We start from the raw sequence: 13,921 nt of genomic DNA, 5'->3' as shown, positions 1-13,921 counted from the left end.
TAAAACCTACAGTAACCATTAAACAAACTAAAATAAAAAGAAAAGGGTATATAGTAAAATAAGCCAACTACTACAATAAGAGAATTAGAAAAACACCATACCTATTTGTCAATCATATTGGGAACTCTTGCCTACCAATCCCTGTTCCTTCTCCTTAGTTCCATCCTTGTATGACTTTACTTACCTTACTATTCAGTCTATCATTTTAACCACTCTGGTACCAAGATCCTAAATTTCCTTGTATAGTCATTTTGTCCAACTTACCCATCCAAGTATCAATAATGAACTGACTATTTGATTCTTAGGACCTTTATCAGACCTGAAGCCATAGAGAAAGGAGTTTTATAATCAACTCTTAAACTTCATATCAATCCAATGCTACCAAAACTAATTCGTACCTCAACACTCCTGGGCAACCTTTCCCATTTTCTTTAATTAGGAAATCCTTCTTCTCAAAATTTTCCTGCTCTAGCAACCCCTACCTTCTGAATTTAGATATGTTCAAGTCTAGTCTATTAAAACAAAACAAACCAGCTGGGAATAGTAATGCACACCTGTAATCCCAGCAACTTGGAAGACTGACTGAAGGACAGTTCAAGGCCAGCTTAGGCAACTTGAGACTGTCTCAAAATAAAAAATTAAAACAAACAAAATAACAACAAACTTCCTTCCTTCAGTCAAAGTCCCTACCTAGAGGAACCAACACACTCTCTCCTCTCATTCTTACTGTATTTCTTATTGATATAGGTCCTCAAATAGTAGTCATGCAATTTTTCCTGTTTGTTACTACTGTTAACTCTTATATATTAATGTCAGTTTTGCCCATGAAACGTAATTTTGTGAAGGCAAATAGGAAACTCATAACATACAGTTTGATTTTCTAAAAAGAAAAGCATATTTCCTAGTACAAACTTGTAAAATTATATTAAATGTGGACTTTATCATGGGCTCTTAAGTAAAAAATGGTAAAATTTCTATTAATTTGCTTTGAAACATTTTGTTATAAATATTTTAGAGAACACAAAAGTAGAGAAAATGTGTGTCCAGCTTCAATAATTATCAACCATTTGGCAATGTTGTTTCATTAGTCTTCCCTGCTCATAACCACAATGGTGTTTTATAGCAAAGGCAGAACACATCACCTCATTTGTAAAGATTTCAACAGATCCCTAAGAAAATACTTTATGATAATACAATTTTAATCCCCCACAGAGTTAATAAATTTCAATAGCATGTACTATCTGATCCATATTCATTTCCAGCTATTTAAAACTTGTTTATGGTTGACTTGTTAAAATTAGGATTCAATCGTATCCACATATTACACTTGGTTAGTAAGTCACCTTCATGTTGTTTAATCGACAATAGTTACTAACATCCCTCTAGCGACCTTTCTTTTTAATGCCAGTTACTGTTCAAGGAACTAGATGATCTGTCTTCAAGAAATTATCACATTCTGGATTTGTCCACTCCCTTGTGTGTTTCTTTCACATGTTTTTCGAACCCCCATATTTCTTATAACACGGATATTCTTTTTGCACTATTATCTATGATCCTGCATAATTTTCTCTTTTCCTTACCTTTCCTTCTCATATCAAAATAACAAGTGCCATGTCTATCAACTTATGAATGGATAAACAAAATATGACAAATCCATACAATGGGATACTATTCAGCCATAAAAATAAATGAAATACTGATACATGCTGCCGTATGGATAAACCTCAAAAACATTATGTTAAGTGAAAGAAGCCATTCACAAACAGCCACATAGTATATGATTCTATTTATATGAAAAATCTATTGCCAGAATAGGCAAACATAAACAAAGAGAAAGTAGATTAGAGGTTTCCAAGGGATAAAGGGAGAGGCCTGGGGAGTAAAATGTAAAAAGTATAGTTTCTCTCTGAGGTGAAAAAAAATGCTCTAAAACTGACTGTGGTAATGGTTGCACAACTAGGTGAATGTGCTAAAAGTCACTGAATTGTAGACTTTAAATATGCAAACTGTATAATGGAATATGATTTATATTCTATAAATACATGAAATAAAAATCAAAAGAGTAAATTCTTTTTTGGGCTTGAGGGTGCATCTCAGTGGTAGGGTATGTGTTTAGCAGGCATAAGTCCCTGAATTCAATCTCCAGCATTGCTCCCCTTCCCAAAAAGTGACCTTTTAATTTGAGAATCTATCTACACTGATATGATACAATGCTCAAGATTTCTTATTAACTAATAGGCTGGGAATATAGGTTAGTGGTAGAGTACATGCTCAGTATGCGTGAGGTCCTAGATTCAAGACCCAACATTACAAATAAAAAAAGTAAATTGGTTATGAGCTCAACATGGTGGCACATGACTAAAGTCTCAAATACTCTGGAGATAGAAGGAGGGGGATCACTTGAACTCAGAAATTCCAGCCCAGCCTCGGTAACACAGAGAGACCTATCTTAAAAACAAGCCAGGTATGGTGGTGCATGCCTATAATCCCTGCAGCTCAGGAGGCTGAGGCAGAATGATCTTAAGTTTGAGGCCAGCCTCAACAACATAGTAAGATTCTGTCTTTAAAAAAAAAAGAGGGCTGGGGCTGGACACAGTAGCATATGCTTGTAATCCCAGTGGCTTGGGAGGCTGAGGTAGGAGGATCACAGGTTCAAAGCTGGTCTCAGCAACTTAGTGAGACCTTGTCTCAAAATAAAAAAATAAAAGAGACTGGGGACACAGCTCAGTGGTAAAGCACCACACACACACACAGATATCTTGTTAACTGAAAAACAGGAAGTTGTAGAACATTTCATGTATGTAGTATGCATACATTTAACTTGTGTTAAAAAGTAAAAAACGATGTACCATTTGTGGAAAAGGACTATACACAGTTTCTATATGTTTATATGTACAGAAATATGAACTATTATTTGCCTTAGTCTTTTAATTTTTTACCATTTCATTTAATACCTTTTCAAATTCTCCTTAGTTCCAAAATGAATACAGTGAGACTGAAAATACTTACAAGTAAAGCTGAGTGGACAACAGGGGGGTTTGGGTGGTCCATAAATAAAATAAGGCCAGGCAAACATCCCTGATCTTGAACAATGGCTCTTCTATTTAATGGATCTGCTGCCAAATCTCGTAGCTGGTTAACTACTGATAGAGCATCAGGTTCTTCATTCATGGTGGAGGAGGAAGAATTCATCTTCTATGCCATGCACATGAATAAAATCTCCTTAAATTCTGTAGAAAACGTTTGCAAAATTAGTTCTAGGATGCTGAGGTATAGTACAGTACTTATTAAATAACCAGGATAACAACATCTTTAGAAAGAAACAAATGAATCTAAACTGCAGAAACATTAAGAATTAGCAATTTCAGTTTGAGAAAAATAACATAAGTTGAATAATGGAAGCAAGTTATTTACGTGTGCACAATGTTTAAAGAACATATGTCACCACTGATATTCTAATAAATCCCTTTTTAGTAATACATACTTTAACAATGAAGTTACAATGAATAAGAACTTTACAGTTCAAACTTGTAACCTTTACTATACTTTCTTAAACTGTAACATCGCCAGTGCTTTTCTTCCTCTTACAACATTTCTGGGCCTGAAACAAGTGCCTCAGAGAAAAGTGGCCAGTTGATAGCTTTTATTTTTGTTTCCTTTATCTAAAACAAAAACCCTGCATACTGAGTCTACAAAAGATAAACCTCTGGGGAAAATGAAAGACTCAAAGAAGGCTGTAAATCAAGAAGCCCAAAAACCATCTTGCTTGTGCCTCAGCCCAACAGAAGTGATTGTCTTCAAGGCTAGGAAAAAAATATACGGTTTTAAATAATATTTCAGGATTAATTTTATCCTACCCTTTCTAATCCCAACTTGGCAGACTTCAAAATAATTTTTAAATAAACTGACATGCTGATATGAGCAATATCACAGTAGCCAGACAACCATAATGTAAGTTAAAAAACAAAACAGAAAAAACTTCCCTACCTTCTTCCACAATGGGCATTAGGCTCAGGAGCAAGTAAATTTGTTTTCTATAAAGTTTTGTTTTTATCAAAAACACTGATGCCAAGAAGTGTGGACCTGGATGGCCTACATCAAAATAAACTGACATTATTGATGTAAAATGCAAATTCCTAGGCCCTAACACAGATCTAAGTAGGAATCTTTGTAGGTGGGGCTCAAGACTATTTTCCCCCCTTTGGTGTTCTTTTTATGTTTTTATTGATGAATTTAACATTCATCAATTGTGGGTTTCATTGTGGCATACATAAAAACATAATTTGATCCACTTCACTCCCCAATCCAAGACTTATTTTAATAAACAAACCAGGTAATTTCTGGCATAAGACTAAAATTTTATGTTGGTATATAAATGAATTTTTATTATTACAGTTATGAACATCTGAATAAACCCCTGAATACCAAAATCCAAGAACCTTTCTTAAATTATTGATCAATTAAAATTATGTGAATTTGAGACTGGGTTTCAGTTTTATCATCAGAAAATCAAATTAATAAACTGGAAAAACCACCAACAGAGGTAATTTTACCCCTTTTTTCTGAAGAAACTATTTGAAAGTTCTTAATAAATTGAACACAATTGGGGGTGAATTATGGTGAGGAGCTAGTCTGTGCACAGATTGTATGTAGGTAAACAGAAGGTTCTTGAAATTTTAATAGTCAGTGGTAGTATTTAACATTTCTTATGTCTCAGTTTGCTTTATCCTTTTTAAATCAGCACCTGATGTCTTACAGGATAGTTCTGAATCACAGTTTAAATATTCATGCCTATTTTAAGATTTTTGGCTGCTAAGCTAAAACTGACAATACAGACATACTTTAAAAAATCATAGCCTCACTAGGAAATGATAAAATTGTGAAAAAAACTTTTCCCTTTTCTTTCTACATTCCAGTTTTATCACAAGAGGATATACTGTATACCCTTATTTTTTCTTTTGTTCTTAGTTAGATTTGGACAAATCATTAGGACACAATGAATGCTCCCTAAATTTAAAATAAGCACTGATCACCTAAAGGATCTTGTTTAAAAGCAAACTCTGATTTAGTAGGTGGAGCAGGGCCTGAGATTCTGCATTTCCAGCATGCTTCCAGATGAGGCTTAGGCTACTTGTCAGGAAGCCACACTCTAAAAACAAGGAGCTAGATACAACGTGAAACACCTGTAAATGGGCAATGGCCTGAAAGATTTTCTTTTCTTTCAGCCAGGAGTCACTACTCAACTCACAGAAATACTTAGCTCTCATATGCTGTAGAGGATACACAAAAGAATTTCTTATTGAACTAGCGAGTTTAAGAAAAATAACAAGTCTTAAGATCAGATTTGGTTTTCTCCTTTCTAGCAACTAAGTCTTTAAGGAGTTACCTTCTTTGCACCTCAGCATCCTCACATAACAATCTTGAACGAGTACCAGGATCAAAGAAAACAAGAACCCAAGATAGTAAAACTGAATGCTGGCAATTACCAAACAGACACAACACTTGGTCCGGTGGAGACCTCTATGGAGTGTTGGGACAGAATCAGGAAAGGAGTTGCTAAGAGCACAATCTCCAAGAAGTTTTTTAAAATACACAGATGTGAACACCGGTGTCTCTTGAATTAGGTCAAACACAAGCATGTCCTTGCGCTCTTCGGAGACAAGCAGGTGAACGAAACTAAAAGAAAGTCACCTAAGAACAAACTGAAGAGATGAAGACACGAGACGACACCCATTACTAATAACGCTAGGATTAATAAAAGTTGGATGTGGGGAAGACGGAGAAGCAGCTAACACTTTCATAGGGTACACGCGAGCAGGGCCTTTCAAAGCTCCTCACTAGGACGAACGGCAGGATCCTGACCGGAAAGCAGGCTGACGCCCCCGCCCAGGTCGATTCCCTGCCTCGGTGCAGGGGCCGCTTTCGCGGCCTTCCCACTCCACTGCTTTGTTGCCGCCCCTGGACCCTACGTACCGCTCTAGAGCTTTAGGAGTCCAGAGTCTGCCGCACCATCAGGGTCACAGCTACAGATGAGGTAGAAATACCCAGGTAGAGCAGAGCGAACCCCTCGGTTCGCAGTCGCGGCTTCTGCACTCGCAACCAACCGGACTAACTCAAGGAGTCAAAGAGCGAAGGCGCTGGCGGGGAAGGCTCTGCAGACTCTCCCCGAGTGACCCTGTCACCTCCGCCGGCTCTGCCCTCCCATTGGCTGGTAATGAGTTCAACGTGAAGAAATATCCAATCAACGAAGGCCGTCTTACAGCAAATCGTTCACTGGCGGACTAGGGAAATGCACTAAGTATTCAATGGACAGGTCCAATGAGCACCCACAACACTGGATTGAACCTAACGATCTCCCGTCCTTCGAGCACTAATCAAAGAAATTCGATTCCGATGAGAAGACTTCCTACTTTCCTGACTACAACTCCCAGCGTTCCGGCGGTAGAAAGGCTTCTCTGCTTAAGTGTTCAGAAATTCAAGTTGAGCGTTCCTTCTTAAGCATTTATTTCAGTTCGAAAACAGCAATTTCGTATTTTATTTGCTTCTGTGAATCTTTATTCATAATCATTAAATTTTTATTTTAACTGTGAACGTTAAGCGTTCCTTGGACATCATCTAGATGTTCAGTCCTCCTAGCAGAACTAAGACTGCAAAGTACAGTTGTTTGCTTGAAATAATAATTTTTTTTAAATGAGTCTTTTTTTCTTCTAAGGGACTTATCCGAATTTTCTCATTTGTCATAAAGTTGTGTTTTCTAAAAATTATTACTGCCTTACATTTATCAAAGTAAAGGTTTATGTACCCGTTTTATTGATAGCAGTCACCGAAAGTTTTGTTTTGTTTAGGTATGGATTTTTTTATAAGGTATTTCTCGGGCTGGGGATATAGCTCAGTTGGTAGAGTGCTTGCCTCGCAAGCCCAAGGCCCTGGGTTCAAGTCCCCAGCACTGAAAAAAAAAAAAAAAAAAAAAAAAAGTATTTCTGTAAGTAATTTTAAATTCCACAGGCCAGTCATTGACGATAATGCGTGTATTGCACTCAGAAAACCAGTAGCCGGATTTTGGATTCCCTCTTACAATTTTATTCTACTATGTACCTAATATTTGAGAGGGCTCTCATGGGCTAATATCTCCTGAACTTTGTAAGGAAATTGAAAAACCAAATGGTTACTTCTACCATGTGTTCCGTGTTCTTGATTATCCTCTTGCAATAAATTCAAGAATTAAATAGGAGCAAAATAAAGCTGTACTGGTCTTTTTCACATCATTTGACCTATAGCAAAAACAACCCTGGCCGGCTGTGGTGGCGCACTCCTGTAACCCCAGTCTGGAGGCTGAGGCAGGGAGGATTGAAAGTGCAAAGTCAGCCTCAGCAACTTAGGGAGACCCTATCTCAAAATAAAACTTTAAAAGGGCTGGGGATGTGGATCAGTAGTTAAGCACCTCTGGGTTCAATCCCTGATACCTCCCCCCGACAAAAAAAAAAGTCTGGTTTGGTTTCTTTTCCCCAAAGTCATAAGAGGGAATTGGAGTGGGGTGGGGTGAGCACTGAGTCTAAATTATTAAAAAAAAAAAAAAGATGATGCATAATGTCTAAGGGTAGGAACACCATCCTAATTTGTAACAATCAATTGCTGAAATTTAAAAAAGAAATTGGGGGAGTTGTGAATACAGAAAATTGAAAAAAAAAAAAAAAAAGCAAATAATAATAAGTCCAAAGAGCACAGCCAGGTTAAACATAACCCATCTGGTTAAGTAAATGAAGTTTTGTTCAGTATTGTTATCAAAAACAACTCAATAGCCCAGGAAATTAAACTTGCTGTTTATTTTTATATTAGGAAGGGAAAAGCCATATGGCATTTTCCCAACTAGTAATTAATGGTAGAGATTTTGACACTGTCCAGAATATAAGTTCCACAGTCTTTGTCTTTTGGAAGTTCCTACAGTCTAAAATTAAATATAATCATTCTTCTGCCATTAAAGTGTTGAGACTAATTCTTGCAAACTGCCATTATAAAGAAAAAATGACTAGCATTAAAAAGCACAAGATACATCCACAAAAAATAATCACCAGTTTCCTAAGCACCTATGGATTACAAGCCTCAGGGAAATCTTTCAAGGTTTTAAGAATTCACATTCCCATACTAAAAAAGTGTCTGAACTTGACACCAAGGAAGTTATATTACTTACCACTATGAGTCATTGCTTGTTCTTAGCCTTGGGTATCTTACCACAGGACACAGCTGGAATGTCAAGTTTCCCAATAGCTGTGTTGCTTAAAACACATGATTCAGATAGTGGCTGTTTTATTAATTTGATTATTTGGCAGTCATTTTTTGAACACCTAAGAAATAGTCTTAGCTTGGATTCAAAGATATGGAAGAACATAATCCTTGCCCTCTAAAAAGTTAACAGTCTAAGGAACACAGTCTAAGGAGTGTTTTCTGAAACTTTTTGATGGAGCGATCCTTCTCAGCTTAAAATTTATTCATAAATTTTAGACATGTACTATAAAATGTAGATTCTAAAACATGACAGAAGATAAATTTTTAAAGGATGACAAATAATTATGAATGGACGCTCTTGCTATCCGTTTGAATAAAAATAAAATCAGACCCATATATTACATTATTTACTAAAAGATTAATTCCAGATGTATTCAAAACTCAAATCTTGGAGACTACATATATGACCTAAATATAGGGAGAAACTTAAACAAGACCAGGAACTGAGAAGTTAAAAAAATAACATATTTGACTTGTTTTAAAGAGCAATTTTGTTTGTTATTTCCGCAATCCCACAGCGCTGGGGACTCGAACCCGGGCCTCGAGCATGCAAGGCAGGCATAAAGAGCAATTTTGGAATCCAGGGGTACAGCTCAGTGACAAAAGTGCTTGCCTAGCAAGCTCAAGGCCCTGGGGTTCAAGCCCCAATACTACCAAAGAAAAAGCAATTTTTACTATGATAAAAAATATACAAGTGATATTGATACACAAAAAGTTTGGGGGTAAATGTGCAACCTAGTGAACATACAGAGATTAATGAAGAGCAGAGTGTAAGCAATTCTATAGAAATTGGGCAAAGAACATAAATAGGCATTTAATAAAGAGGAAATTCATGTGGTCTATAAACTGAAAAGACATATAAACTCACTTGTAATAAGGGAATACCAATTAACATAATCGTGAATAATCACTTAATTCTGATCAGACTGGTGAAAATCAAAATGACACAATGTTTCTGATAAAGGACTCTTCATATATTTCTGCAAAATGTTGCACTTTAGACAGCAACCACACAAAACCTATTCTTAAAAATATTCTTTTGACCCAATAATTGTGACCTAAAAAATCTAAAGCACCTGTAGTGGCACACCCTGTAATCCCCAGGAATTTGGGAGGCTGAGGTAGAGGGATTACAAGTTCAAGGCCAGCCTGGGCAACTTAGTGAGACTCTGTCTCAAAACAAAAAATAAAAAGGAGCCAGGTACAGTGGTACTTGCTTGTTATCCCAGGAAATGGAGAGGCTGATGCACGATGATCACAAATTCAAGGCCAGCCTCAGCAACATAGCAAGGCCCTAAGCAATTCAGTGAGACCCTGTCTCAAAAGAAAATATAAAAAAGGCTGGGTATGTGGTTCAGTGGTTAAGCACCTCTGGGGTTCAACCTCTGGTACAAAAAAAAAAATAAATCAATAAACTATGAGTTAGGTTATAAGGCAGAAAAGTGGGTTAGTGGTTCCATTGCAAGTCTCCTCTTCCCTCTCCTTCTCCTTTTCTTCTTTTTTCTTTTCTCTTCCTTCCTTTTTTTTTTTTTTTTTTTTTTTTTTTTAGTACTAGGGACTGAACCCAGGGGTACTTTACCAATGAACTACATCCTCAGCACTTTCCTTTATTTTGAGACAGAATCTTGCTAAGTTGTTTAGAGTATCGCTAGTTGCTAAGGTTGGCCTTGAACTTGTGATCCTCCTGCCTCAGCCTCCCTGGTCACTGGAATTACAGGCTTGCACTTGGCAGCTGTTTCTTAAATAAAACAAACAAATTGAAATAGATTTAAGAGACATACCCACATTTGACTCTTTTTGGAAGCAGATTCAAATAAACCAACTAGACAGTAAAAAAAACAAAAAGACAATCCAGGTAAATTTGAGCACTTATTTGATATTAAGAACTAATTAATGTTTTAGATTTAATAATGGTATTATAGTTACATTCTTAAAAGATTACTTATTTTTTAGTGATATACAGTGAAATACTTATGGATGGAATGACCTACCTGAGATGTGTTTCAAAAGAATAACAGGAGGAGCCAGGCGTGGTGGCACTCACCTGTAATCCCAGTGACTCAGGATGCTGAGGCAGGAAGATGGCAAAGTTTGAGGCCAGCCTCAGCAATTTAACGAGAACCCTGTTTCAAAAAATAAAAAGGTTTGGGTATGTAGCTTGGTGGTATTTTGCTCCTGGGTTCCATCCCCAGAACAGAAAAGAGGAAGGAAAGGAAAAATGAGAGGAAGGGAAAGCTTGAGTTAGGAAATATAGCTATAAGCTGGCTGATGGATAAAGAGGATTCCTTTTAAAAACAAAAATAAAAAGAGCTCTGTAGGTCAAATAAATTCCAAAGGCTGGATTTATTTATTCATGTATTTATTTATTTACTTTTGGATACTGGGGATTGAATCCAGAGGCACTTAACCACTGAGCCACATCCCCAGCCCTTTTTTACTTTTTATTTTGAGACAGGGTCTCACTAAGTTGCTTAGTTGCTGAGGCTGGCCTCAAACTCGTGACTCTCCTTCCTCAGCCTCCCCAGTCTCTGGGATTACGGGCATGGGCCACTGTGCACAGATTAAGGGCTGGATTTATAATAAAAATGCTATAATTGCTGAAAGGTTGTGTGGTCTGTTTTATTCATTTGAATACAGAACTTAGATTCTGTCATTTCATATACCAATCTGAGAATAAATATTCTTTTTAGAAAAACCAAAGGATTAGAGCAACCAAAATTATGACAAAATTGAAATTGCTCAACAATTTGTCACTGGGCACAGTAAAAATATTCTTTTCATTGAGCTTTACATGACTAAAGTATATTAAAACATTATCATTTCAATAATTTCTACCTATAATTGTGATTAAAGAAGTTTTACAGTCAATGGGCACTGTCTACATCTGTGACTTTCATCTCCAGTGAGATGATGTTGGTTTGCCCAATTAGCCCAAACTGGACAGAACAGTACTTCCTCTCCCAGACACATTCATCCTCAATTTGTCTTAAAACCTCTGTGAGCACTCCATCGCTCCACACAATGGTAATTTACTATCAAGTTTTTCCTGGATTCTAATGTCGGAACTCTAGCCCCATTTCAGTGTGTTATATTTTTTATAGAGAGGCATTCCAACTTGGGGGGGCGGAGACAGAACTTGAGGGAAAGGGCTTTAATTTAAGATAACACATAAGACTTGAATATTATCCAACCTCTCTCCATCAAATGAGGTTGCTATTAAACTAACTATGAGAAACAGGTTGTTGTGGACATTTGTCTGTTCCCTACTTTACTAACCAGTGGATCAAAACCAGACAAGTTGCTTATATATCCTTCATGGTGATAATACTGACAAGCCTGGAATTGTCCTTGGCATTTGTCAAATGTTACACAATAGGTTCTCAAGAATACTTTGAGATAGTTCACTGTGCAGGTCAAGAAAATGAGACCCAGGGAGGCTGTCTGGACCAAGAGCAAACAGATGGCCAGCAGCATGGGCATATTTTGAACATGGGTCTATCTGACTCCAAAGTCCACATTCTTTCTTTCTACAAAAAAATATAGCATCACTATCTACCAATATGGATTAGAGGGAATCTGATCTTCCATTAAATCTCTATCTACATGGAAGGAAAGTTTGATCACTTTCTATTGCCCAATATACCTAAAAATGAATAAATCCCTTTCCCTAAATGTGGCATTACAGTCTTTTATTTTCCTGGGAATCTGAAGGTATAAAAAAGTCAAGAAACTTTTTCAAGGCCACACAGTATGTTAGAGAGCTCTGGTTCTTATTCCCTCTATTCAGTAAATACTCCAAATAGTAGGTAAAGTTTCAGTTATTTTTAATTCTGCTAAGAAACCTAAATCATTAATCAGGGTCAAAAACTCCAGCATCAAATACATTAAAAACATTTTTCTAATATCCCCAAATGAATTGCCCTGTATCTGTCTATATTTGTTTATAAACTTAGCTATGCAGAACAATTACCTAAGATTCTAAGTAGGGACTTGGAATACACATGTTTAATAATTTGGGCATACATATTTTAAATAGCTCCAATGATCTTGTGGAAGAGACCAAAATTGTATTAGTTATCTATTGCTTCCTAACAAATTGCTACACAACTTATCAGTTCAACACAATATTCAATTATTTTCTCTTAGTTTCTGTGCATCAGAAATCCATATGAAGCTTAGCTGAGTGTCTATGCCTCTCTCACAAGGCTGCAATCAAATTGTCAGCTGGGACTCCTGTCAGTTCAAGACTCCAGAGAGACAGGATCTCTTTCCAAGCTCAAGTTCCATGGCTTTTAGCAGGATTTAGTTTCCTACAGGCTGATGAATGGAGATCCATTACTCCGTTGACCAGAGGCCTCCCTCAGTTTCTTGCCATGTGGGCCTCTCCTTAGAGCAGCTCGCAGGATGTCACTGGTTTCCCTCAGAGCAAGGAAAGGAGAAACCAAAAGCAAGGAAACAAGATGGAAGCCACAGTCCTTTTGTAACTTAATAAATTATATCCTTTCACTCTTGCTATATTCAAGTCATTAGAAGTAAGTCACTAGGTCTAGTCTATGCTCAAAAAGAGGGATCACACAAAAGTGTGACTATAAAGAGGTAAGGCTCACTAGGGACACCTTATAGGCTGCCTATCACAGATATGTAAACAAAGAATTAAAGAAAAACATGGTGGTAACATATTTACCATCTCTAACAGAGGCTAAATTCAAAGATACTCTAGTAGCAAAGAGTATACTCAGTACTGAGATCTTGGTTCTAAAGACCATTCCAGGGTTCCTTGGAAAAATGGCTGATTCTAGCACTGGGGCAGGAAATATACAGTATGAGCCTGGAGCATCTTGTAGATCTAGAAAAACAGGAGGTAATCAAAAGAATAAAAGGACACAAGAGACAACCTAAAAGAGTTTCCAGTAGCCAAATCTGGAACAATCTGAGCAAAGAAATAAAAATCATAGTATAAATATAAAATGACATATAAATAAATGTATAAGAATTTATATAACTGAGAATAAATAAATGGGGAGAAGAGACAAATCTTCCTTATGGAAGAATCCCACATAATGTATAGATATTAACCTTCAGGAGTTTGAAGCTTAATCCTATACTTCCCTTCACAGTAGTCAGGATTTAGTGACTTGCTGTTAAGGGCAAGAATATGGAAAGGAGGGGCTGGGGACATAGCTCAGTTGGTAGAGTGCTTGCCTTGCAAGCACAAGGCCCTGGGTTCAATCCCCAGCACTGCAAAAAAAAAAAAAAAAAGAATATGTAAAGGGGGAAAAATGCACTTTACAGTGGGGAAACTAGCAAACATTATGATGACCATATGATCAAGGCTAACATCATTATTAATAAATTATGCTGATATTATGTACTCTCTGACATGACATGATGAGACAGGCATCTTGCTGTAGAGTATTGTCCTCAAACCCTAAAACCACAGTCCAATTATGTGCAAATTATCAGGTGAACTCAAACCATAAGACATTTTATGAACTACCTGACCAGATACCCAAATCTGTCATGTTCATGAAAGGTCATAAAAAGCAGGAAAAAAGTAAGAAACTGTCACAAACTAGAGACTAAGGACTAAATGCAATGTGGCATCTTGGATAGGATCCTAGAAGAGAAAAAGGACATT

General features: G+C 36.8%; 1 protein-coding gene across 3 annotated transcripts in view; it reads right to left on the bottom strand.

Moving 5' to 3' along the window:
• Armc1 (armadillo repeat containing 1) overlaps positions 1–10,389 on the bottom strand; it is a 30,494-nt gene extending 20,105 nt beyond the window's left edge. The window contains exons 1-2 of one of the 3 annotated variants that reach the window (XM_047524286.1): positions 10,328–10,389; positions 3,010–3,230 (exon numbers count right to left, since the gene is read on the bottom strand). In XM_047524286.1, coding sequence (XP_047380242.1) covers positions 3,010–3,192 — 183 coding nt within the window. In that variant the 5' untranslated portion in view covers positions 3,193–3,230; positions 10,328–10,389. Of the gene's footprint in view, positions 1–3,009; positions 3,231–5,973; positions 6,170–10,327 lie in introns of those variants that run through there. The other 2 variants (XM_047524277.1, XM_047524295.1) reach the window with 2 other exon arrangements.
• Between the last annotated feature and the right edge of the window lie 3,532 nt (positions 10,390–13,921).

This window comes from Sciurus carolinensis, chromosome 1, assembly GCF_902686445.1.
Source record: "Sciurus carolinensis chromosome 1, mSciCar1.2, whole genome shotgun sequence".
NCBI classification, from domain to species: domain Eukaryota; kingdom Metazoa; phylum Chordata; class Mammalia; order Rodentia; family Sciuridae; genus Sciurus; species Sciurus carolinensis.
This window is presented reverse-complemented; position numbering and strand designations above follow the sequence as displayed.